We start from the raw sequence: 10,637 nt of genomic DNA on the forward strand, positions 1-10,637 counted from the left end.
CGCCAGCTTCCGTGTTCATCAGGACTCCTGCTCCTGTTGGAGCACCAGCAGCACCAGGAAACAACATGAGCCAGCCCCCTCTGGTGTATTTCAATGGGTCCCTACCAGGCCAGACTTTAGAGGCTCAGACGCTTGGTGAAGAACAATCCAAACTTCCCAGACAGCCACTTCCTCTCTCTGGCAATCAAGCGGCCAATTCTGGGGTGATTTCACCTCAAGAATTATTGAAAAAACTCCAGATAGTGCAACAAGAACAGCAGCTCCATGTATCCAGCAGACCAACGTTGGCAGCTAAGTTCCCAGTTGTTACCCAGAACACCAATACCCTGAAACCACTGGATTCCTGGATAGAAAAGGCTCCAGGAACAGAAAAACAGAGCACTCTCTTCCAGGTAAATGGGGAACTTCTTCATCATAAATAAATGCAAATCCAGCAGTCTTTTAAACTCAATGTTTTCTGAGGTCAGAAAACAGAGCATTCTTTTTCAGGTAAATGGGGAACTTCTTCATCATAAAAAAATGCAAATCTAGCAGTCTTTTAAACTTGATGTTTTCTGAGGTTAGGCTTGGCTTCGTTGTCCTGCTGCATGTTGCATATGATTCATTTTGCAGGTGATATTTTCCCAACATTAAGTTCTGATTTACCAAGATGTGATACTGTGAATCTTGAAGGCCGCATGTCTTACACATCAATGATGACCAGAAATACTGCACTGCTGGTTTCTCCCAGAGCCCCTTTGAAAAGTCACCTGATTTTCACTTGCCATACTTGGGCTGTTATGTGTAATTTCTTGCTATTCAGTGTAATATTGTGGGTTTAATAATTATTTTCTGCAAAGTTAGTCATAACTTCCTCTGTGCAGATGTGCATTCTTTTGTAAGCCCATTGCTAAAGATACTTAAAAGGTCCCTCATTTTCTAACAGCAGCTTTTAGAATTATTTGTATGTTGGTCAGTTAGTTATCTTGTACCACACCTGCTACTTCTAGATATTCATTAGTTATTTTTCCTTAATTTGCTGTGTATTGTTTTGAAAAAAGGTCTTGTGCCTGAATGGTATCAAAAAAATTCTGCTTATTTTGATCCTAGAAGTCAGATTGATGTCTTAAAAAATTCAGGAAATGTTTAGAGACTGTACCTCTCTGATGAGTACGTTTTTATGTTCTGTACTCATCAGAGAGGTACAATTACAAAGTGTCCCATCTAAAACAACTACTGTCTTTAACAACTTCATTTTCTGTAGGTTTTTCTACACTAGAATGTCTTTACATGTCCTGTCTGAGAATGTATCTAAGCCCTTTTCAGCTTCCTTTTTTGGGGATAGGCTGTGGGGTACTGGAGTCTGATTTGTATGGGAGTCTGGAAGTTACTGATGCCAAGTATTCCCCTTTCCAGTGTGAAGTTGAAAAGCTGCTTTTCTATTGTGACTATTCCATTCTTGTATTTCTGTTCTATTCTCTTTTCTCTTTTATTTCTCTTTTCTGTTTTTCTCTTTTATTCTGTTTTTCTAATTCTGCCAAAACCTGATTGAAAGACTACAGGATATTTCAAGATGCTAGAAAGTTCCTCTATACCTGAAGAGGCTGAAGGAGTTATTTAATAATAAAAGAGCCACATCTGTCACTAAGTTTGTGACAGGTCAAGTTTTCTAATTTCATGAGAGAAGTGGGAGGAATATTAATTTGATACAGCAAATAGCCATCATTATTTTTGTTCTTTTAATTAATGCAGTAGGATTTGAATCTGTATGAAAGAGTTTTTTGGGGATTAGTCATTGAAATTATTCAGAATCAGTTGCTTGCAGATGGTAACTTTGACTTTCCAGTGGAGAGCTAAAGAATAAAAGGAGGATCCAAAGTCAAACAAATTGATTTGTTTTCACTGGGAATGAAACTTGCCTGCTTTGAATGTAAGAAATTGTGTGATTCACTGGTACATGTACTGATAGCATGAGGGAGGACATAATGGAGGTAAAAGTGAAATGAGGCAAGTCCAGGCTCTACATTGTAAGTCAGGATGCATGAATAAAAAATAAGGAAATATGCTGATATATTTTTCAGATGAAAAATCCCTACAGATGTTGCTGTGGCAAATGACTTTAATTTTGTATATATGAAAAAGACAGTGGTGCCAGTATTAATTGCAATATGGAAAGGCAATTCCTGAGGTCTGATCTAATGCAATTGCAGCAGTTTGACTGCTTGAGTACAGATAGAACAGCAGCTTGTAAGAAAAGAAAAGTCTTCTCTGGAGCAAGGCTCAGTCACTGTGATCATTGCTGCAAGTTTGCCTTAAAAAAAAAAAAGCAGCAACTGAGATTCTCAGTCTTCCTGTGCAGGGCTGTGAGCAGAACAAGGAGACTGAGGCTGTTGAGGAGTGGCTTCCCAGGCTGCCACAGCTGCTATCAACACAATATTAGATGCATTAAATTTGGAGATTTAATGCATAGACTAAAAATGATAACAAAAGTGTCACTAATTATTGCTTAGGACACCTAAAGCTCTGCAGTCTGGGAGAAATGGCCTTTTTCATGTGCAGCAGATTGCACAAAAGCAAAAGCAGGGAGGCTAAAAATGAAGGAAGGACTCTGTTCCTTTGGAAGCCATGAATTAGCCACACAAAACATGCCTGCTTTTGAAAAACAACCTGGAAGATAAAACCCAACTTTTAAAACCAACATTAATCTTTTTATAATATTATCCTTGCAGTAGACCGGAGGCTTCAAGTGCTGCCATGCCTGCAGAGTAGATATTTGAGTGAAATTGAATTGGCACAAATATATCTGCACATGCTCATGCAAAATTGATCAAAGCAGATTCTGACAACAAGTGCAGCAAAAGGTTTGTTCTCTGTAATTATTTGTCTTTTGGTATTGCCTCTCCTACTATGCTTCAGCATACAGAAAAAGCAAAAGTCTGACAGGAATAGAGAGATATCTGAGCAGTGTCTGTTGTTGGAAAAATCAGATTAAAGGAACACCCTAAATCCATCAGCAGCACTAAGAAAATGTAAGCAATAGTCCTTTCCACAACTGACACATTACAAGTCCAAGTTTAAATTGGCTTCTGCTGCATCTCCATATGGTACAAGAACTGTGATCTCCCACATGAAAAGGAAGAGACCAGTTACCAAAAAAATGGGAAAAGAAAAAAAAAAATAAAAAAGCAAAAGCTAAAGAATAATACTTGGAAGCATTCGGCCTGGTCTGGTGCCAGCCCTGTTTTGTGAAATATTCCTTATGCAGACAGTGAGTAACGTGTGCTTAAGAGACAATAAAAAAGCATTAATCTACAGTGGGCTTTTAGGGGTATGTTTAGTGTTAGGGATGTGTTATCCTGATTATAGGTACATGCATACTTAAGTGTTTGTTAGTCAGAATTATGGTTTTAAAACTGCTTACAATAACCCAGACACAAATTTATCATTTCTTCAGAAGACCATGTATCTTGCAACTCATTTTTCACATTTCTTGGAGCATTTTTACATCAAGAATGTATTTTGTACATAATGTTACATCTTCTGAGTATGTGCATGAGACCCCAGTGTCTGTGGTGTTAGCATCACAGTGCTGCTTCTCTGTTGTCCTGACTGCAGTTTCAGCAATTCTATAATGCAAATAGATGCATTAAACTTGTTTCAAAAAGTAATTTCAGCTTCTGTAGCTAAAATAATTGCTGAAATCAATTAAAATATTCTAAATTAAACTTGAAAGGCAAAGCAATGTTAGCATTGTAGCCAGCTTTGTTTTAATTAACTGCCTTTAAGTTTCCTGAACCATTCTCAGAATTATGTTCTCAGTTTTAAGCAATGCCTCTGAAAACTGTTTAGGCCCACAGCACACACTGGGTGCTGATGTTCCAGAGGAGCACTTGCTCCACTTGGGATTCTGTCCACACAGGAAGCCACAGAAGGTGCCAGTTTGCATTGCAGGAGACCAGTGCACTCCTTGGTTTGTGCTGTTTCGTGAATTTGCCAGCTGTGGTGTCATCCAGCTGCCAACAGCCACACACAACACCAGTCTGATATCTTAGCATTTGGGCTTCAGGGAAAGGATGTTAGATAGTGCACCAGTTATTCTGCACTTTTTTCTTGTTCTTCCTTCATTGCTGCACAGCTGATGGCAGACTCCTACTCTGTTATTAGTGAGTCAGAGATTTAAGTGTTGACCTGACAGCTGGAGATAATGGATGAAGAAGCAGCTCAGTTTCTGTGGGTAAGAAGTTGATCAACAGAATTTTGGAAGGGCTGTTATGACTGGTGAGAAGTTACTCAAAGCTAAAAGATCGGTCCAAAGGCTTTTAGTGTCCCTACAGAGCATTTACAGTGCCTTCTGCAAAAACAAGGTGTTACAGGAATTGCACTGGTAATGCCAAGCTCAGCATCCTGTTTTCTGGTGGGTGTCAGTTGTCCCAGTGACTCAAGGTGATCTGAGCTGAATCTCAGATGAAAAACTTGCTTTATTTTTAAAACAAACCCCAAACTATCCATGTTTTTTATGTAAAGGTTTGTTCAATGGCAGAAGCTTTGAGCTTGAGCTGTTAGCAAAAAATACATTGTAACATTAAGGACAGACATAATGCTATGAACTGAAAAAAGACACATATACTCTCTATTCTTCTTTTGACACAGCGTTTGAAGTTCTGCATGACCCTGTGGCTGCTGGCTGTGTCACCAGCAGATGGCAATAGTGCTCATTCCATACAGTTTCCATATGTTTGGCATGTCCTACCTAACAGACCTTTCTATCCAGAGAAGACAAAGCATTCTTCATGTGTCTTTTAAACCACAACACGTGTTTGTCAGGAGGAGCTGTGTATTATTAAGGGCACAGTTTGTCTCAGGTTTTGTTTGTTTGCCTTGGGCAAATGAGAAAAATATCTTTAGATTTGGAAGGCTGTGTTATCAGGGGCTGACAGAGTCTGCTGTAGATTAAGCTCTGTTAGTGGGACACTCTATCTCCTCCAGCTGCTCCCAACCTTCCCTTTGCAGGAGGTGTCTGCCCTTGTACAGCAGTTTTGTATATGCATTCTTGAAATCACATTAGGAAGAATCATCTTGTTTAAGCAAGCCCTGCCAATTTTGCTGGAGGTAAATGAAAGAGAAGTTGCTGCAGCAGCGTGGATGAGAAGAGCAGAAGCATTGGGATGAGTATCTGGGGGTAGTTGGTGTTTCACAGGCAGGACAAGATCTGTGCAGAGGCTGAAGGTCTCTACAGAGGGATGTCGCTTTGGACTTACACTAGTTTTCTTCTAAAATGAGTGTTGTTTTTCAAGCATAGGTGTGCAAAGCTTCAGTCAGTTTGTAATACCTCTGCTCAGTCAGAGGCTTGGAACACAGACCTGGTCATTGCTGTTTTGATTACATTCTGTGGGGTTGGAAGAAGGCTGTAGTCTAGAGTTTTGTAGTATTCTGTGTTTGAGAAACAGACACAATATTTACCTAACTGGGTAAATATTGAGAGGGGGAAAAGTGAGACTTTTGTATTAGGCGTATATTGCATGCTTTCTTTCCTGACCCCTAGTCTTTTTGCTTCCTTAAATTTTCCATAAAACAGCATGAAATCTTAGTCCTCTTTGTTTCTATTTCTCTTTGTATCATGGTCTCACAAACATTGTTCAAATTTGTCTTGGGTAGAACAATGATAACTAGGAGAGAGACAAGCTACAAAAATATGACTGTTCTTTAATGCTAATCTGTGTGGTTTTGCATACCTAGGAGATCAACCTCAGTTCTATTTTCTTAACCTTAATTTTTCTTCAAAATTGAAATGTAATCCAAGACACAGAGTGAAGTGATCCAGTGGCCTTTCACCTTGATATGGTAGCAATAAATTGTGCTCCAGTCCAAAAAGGGAGGAGCTTTGGTGCGCTTGTATCAATTCCTTTGTATGTACTTTTTAATGGATACTTGAATAGCAAGAAGATTGCTGATTAGGGTAAGATTTATTACTGGAATTACCTGGAGAGAGATCTGATGTCTGCAAGCTGAATGAATTAACTTTCTACTATGTTGTGTATTACATATGATAGTATTTGCTAATATTATATCTGTTAGTATTTGCTAATCCTGCATGATTTACAGTTCCAAGATGCACTGCAAAACTTGAAGGTGAAAATTATTAGGCAGATGGGCAGATCAGTGTGGTTAGGATACTGAGGGAACTGCTGCAGCACCAAGGTTCTCTTTGAGGGCTACTTTGATTTTTGTCAGCGGTGTGTTGGTTGTGTGTCTGCTCTGTTTCTGGCAATGCCATGAGCTCACTATGGATCTTTGGCTAAATCACTGAACCTATGGTTTTGTTTTCTCTCTCCTTAAGTAAAATGACAAGGTAAAATACACGTGTATATTTGTTTATAAAGTAATTTGAGAGTTATAATTGGAAAATACTTTATACCATTAGGTACAGGGGTATTGTATTTGTGGGGTGCCCAGACGAAGGAGGGAATGATGAATCTGACTCCATGTTCTCAGAAGGCTAATTTATTATTTTATGATACTATATTATATAAAAGAATACTATACTAAACTCTACTAAAGAATAGAGAAAGGATACAGACAGAAGGCTAAAAAGATAATAATGGAAACTCATGACTCTGTAAAGAGTCTTGACACAGCTTGACCCTGATTGGCCAATGAGTCAAAACAATTCACGTGAAACCAATGAAACAATCACCTGTTGGTAAACAATCTCCAAACACTTTCTAAAGCAGCAAAACACAGGAGAAGCAAATGAGATCATTATTGTTTTCCCTTTTCTCTGAGGCTTCTCAGCTTCTCAGGAGCAAAATCCTGGGCAAAGGGATTTTTCCAGAAAACATGACTGCCACACAGGGGTTAGTCTTTAACAGTGATATTTGCGTGTCTCATGTTCTCAAAGATTAAACTTCCTGACTTGCGGTCCCTGCGTAGAAGATTTTGCAGCTGCATTCTCTAAGTGCTGATATCTAATAGTAGTCTGATTCCTGTAATAAAATGCTGTTGTCCTAAGATCATTTGCCTATCAGATAGATTTATCACACTTGAATCCATCCCATATTGGATGGAAGACCTTTTCATCTGCTGGTGTTGAGCGGGAGTTTTACCTGGCAGTACTGATCTCCAGCAGCTTTGCCCACTGCCAATCTCTTCAGTTCTCACCATCTCCATTCCTGCAGAATTAAGCAGACAGCTTTACCTGATGCCCGTGTTTTTATCTGCACAGGTAATCTCCCCCCAGCGCATCCCTGCCACCGTGAGCCCCACGCTGCTGATGTCGCCCATGGTGTTCAGCCAGCCCACGCCTGCTCCGCCCAAAGCTGCCGAGAGCGGCCGCTTGGCCAACGCCGAGCCCGGCTCGGGCAGCCTGCTCCTGCCCCTGCCGGCCCCAGAGGCAGCCGTGCCCAGCAGCGCCTCCATCTCCAAGATGCAGCTGCAGGAAACACTTCTGCACCTCATCCAGGTACAGTGCCAGGAGTTCTCCCACTTAGCTTCAAATCCAGCTGCCCGCTTTGAGACAAGCACCCTGTATTTGTTGTGTCTGTGTAAAGGCAAAATGAAATTAAATAAATGTTGGAAGTTGGGCTGCTTGTGCCAGGGTGATGTGATAGGCTCTCCTTGCATGCTGCTGGCTCAACTGCATTTTGATTAATGCATCTGATTTGGGGTTCAGGAAAGGTAATAAATTTGGTGGAAAAGAAGATGACTGAAAGCTTTGTAAGGTCAGCCTCTGAGCCAGAGAGACATCTATTATATTTTTAGCCAAGGATAAATAATGGGTGATTATCTTAGCTGCCAAATATTTCAGAGATGTGTGTAAGCAGTAAGAGGAATTCAGATGGGAGATTAAAATTGCAGGATGAGTGTGAGCAACTTTAAAATATGGGCTAGATAACATGAATGTATGTTAATTCAGTTTAGCATTTGAAATAGAAAATTACATTAAATAAACTTCCTTTTCTTGCAGTTTTTCAGGTTTAATTGTGACAAAGCGTTAACAATGTTATGTATGAGATGATTATTTACTGCTTTGGCATGATGCATAATTATGATTTTTTTTTTCCCTTAACTTGCTGTGTGAGTAATACCTGAAGAGTAAAAGTTGAGGAGAGATTACATAACTAAAAACCTGGCTGCAGAACACAAAGGGCAGAGAAACACGTCCAGTTTGTAGGTCAAAACTATGTGCCTGTATGGCTTTGGAATAAAATTAAAACTCATTACTGTAAGTTATTTAAAATGTTATTTAAGTTACAAATTCAGAAAAGAAATAGTATCTTTAACAAGCTGGAGGGCTTTCTCATTTTTTCCCTGTACTTTTATTTTAGGATTAAAAAATATCACATTATCTTGCCTTTACATACTTTGGGTGTCTGGATACTATTAAAACCATACATGAAGTTAAAGAGGAAAAACTAGTCAAGGAAAATCAGGGTTTACCCTTGGTAACTTTGTACTTGTAAAATATATATTTAACCCTGCTATTCTTGGTGGTAGTTAGGATTAACTGAGTTACCTTGAAATTATTCACTGCCAATTTGTTAGCTGTCATTTTCCATTAAATAAAACTACAATCTTGGATGCACCTAATTTTCCTTAAATATTATCTTGATTGTAATTATCCTCATATGTTTATGTGAGCTACTTATAACATTCTTTCTTAATGTGGGCTGACTCATTCTTGCAAAATGTTCTTCAGAAGGAAAAAGTTTAGCATCAGAGCAAAAGGAGCAGCATCCCTTAGGGAGCATTAAGCTTAAAAGAGCTAAACAAGATGCAAGGGTTTTCCCAGGTAGGATTTTGGGGTAGGATCACAATCCAGAGTGTTTCATTATTCCTTCAGACATGCTTGGAATCATCCCTGACCTGATAGAGGACACACCTTAAGGAAGTCCCTAGATAAATGAGGGCAAAGAAGAGAAATAGGGTTGTAATTTCAGTATTGTCACCGAGTTATTATGCAACAATACTGGACTCAATTTAAATGCACTGTGAGTTTAGAAAATCTTCTTTCTGTGTACTCATTGCTCCTTACTGAGGTGCAGTCATGGGAAATAAAACAGATCTTCAGTGAAGGAAAGGGCTTTGCTATTGTTCCCTTTTATAAAAAAGAGTAAAATTAAAAAGTGTCAGGTACATAAAATGGAATAACCTTCTAATCTCTTTACTCCAGTTATCCTGCTAACAATTACCTGTTTTGTTTTTCAGAATGATGACAACTTCTTGAACATTATTTATGAAGCATATCTCTTCAGTGTGAGGAAGGCAGCAATGAAAAAGCCTATGTGAAAGATAATCTCTTAAATCAATTTCCACAGCTTCCTGAACTCCAGGAAGAAGATCTTGACATTTTCAAGTATGATTATGTTTGAAGAAATGAGTGGTCTTAGGCATTTTGCATACACTTAGATTTTCCTTGTTGGCAAACACGTGCTGTACTGAGGAAAAAAGTGAGCAGAAATGGATTGTGCCTTTAGCAAGGGGAGCATCACAACGCTGAGGAATTAATCAGAAAATATCTTAAATTATTTTTCTTACCCTGGTCCATGCTTAGAGTTGGTTTCCCAGCATAAGGAGTCAGTTCTCAGGATCCAGTTTCCCTTTTCACTCGCAGCGTGGTTACTCATTGCCGAGGTATGTGTCCCTGCTTTTCCCTGAGCCGTCCCGGGGAGCGCGCCCGTCCCTGACCACATGGTGGCAATGTTGGACTATTTTTAGGAACATTAAAATCCTCCTGAAATCTTGGAAAAGGAGCTTTTCGGGAAGACTGATCGTCGTACTTAGCTGTCTGCAAAGCAATTTAGAAGTGTCATGACTTCCCCCAAAATTTTTGTAGGAAAATCTTTTTCTATTTTGACAAGAATATTTTTAGCTAGATGTAGAAATGGGATTCTACAGGTGTTTGAGGAATTGGGGTGGGGGGTGGGTTTGTGAATGTACTTGGCTGTCACAGAACTCTGGGGTGACACTGGATTCATCTTTCTATTATTCCAGGTCCAATCTGCATAATTATAAGCAATGTGAAAATTTGTTAAGGGAAATGCTACCTGGTGTAATTTTTTTTTAAAGTGTGTTCCTGGAGCACAGTAATTCCATTGATCCATTTCTAAAGAAAATAAAAACAGATAATCCCTCCAATGTGCTGATTTCACTTTATTGCACCATGGGCTATATATTTAGTTTGTATGACTCGAAAATGTTTTTACACTTGGCAGAAGACACATGAGGTTTTAAATCAACTAGAGTAAATGATTGAAAGGATTTTTATGTATATTTTTATTAGCATCTGCTGCTGAAGTGCCAGTTTACTACAGTTTAGGAATCCACAGTTGTTGCTGAGGAGGCATTTCTTCTGTGGGTGCAGAGAACCCAAACTGTAATCCATGAATGGTTATTCAGTCTTCTTTACTGTGAGCATTGATGTAGGCACAACTCAGTAGCCTCATCTGTGAAGGTTCTTCAGTGTCAGTTTGGCTGCAGGTTTCAATTACTTTGTAATTATTCAATTACTTTAGAGTTGTAATGAGTCAAACAGTTGCTCCTGCCCCATGCAAGGGTAGGGGGGATTTGCTGCCATTTCTTGGGAAAGGCTCTAAATACATAGGGAAAAAAAGTCAAGAGGTATTTTCTTCATTCACATAAGCAAATAACCCTAAGAAACT

The 10,637-nt window shown here is 39.2% G+C and overlaps 1 protein-coding gene across 1 annotated transcript in view; it reads left to right on the forward strand.

The window, feature by feature from the left end:
- DCP1B (decapping mRNA 1B) overlaps positions 1–9,876 on the forward strand; it is a gene marked incomplete at its 5' end in the record, with an annotated part of 38,840 nt that extends 28,964 nt beyond the window's left edge. The window contains 3 exons of the mRNA XM_031057052.1: positions 7–392; positions 7,202–7,438; positions 9,184–9,876. Coding sequence (XP_030912912.1) covers positions 7–392; positions 7,202–7,438; positions 9,184–9,264 — 704 coding nt within the window. The remainder of the gene's footprint in view (positions 1–6; positions 393–7,201; positions 7,439–9,183) is intronic.
- Between the last annotated feature and the right edge of the window lie 761 nt (positions 9,877–10,637).

This window comes from Geospiza fortis, unplaced genomic scaffold (genome assembly GCF_000277835.1).
Source record: "Geospiza fortis unplaced genomic scaffold, GeoFor_1.0 scaffold10, whole genome shotgun sequence".
Classification (NCBI taxonomy): Eukaryota; Metazoa; Chordata; class Aves; order Passeriformes; family Thraupidae; genus Geospiza; species Geospiza fortis.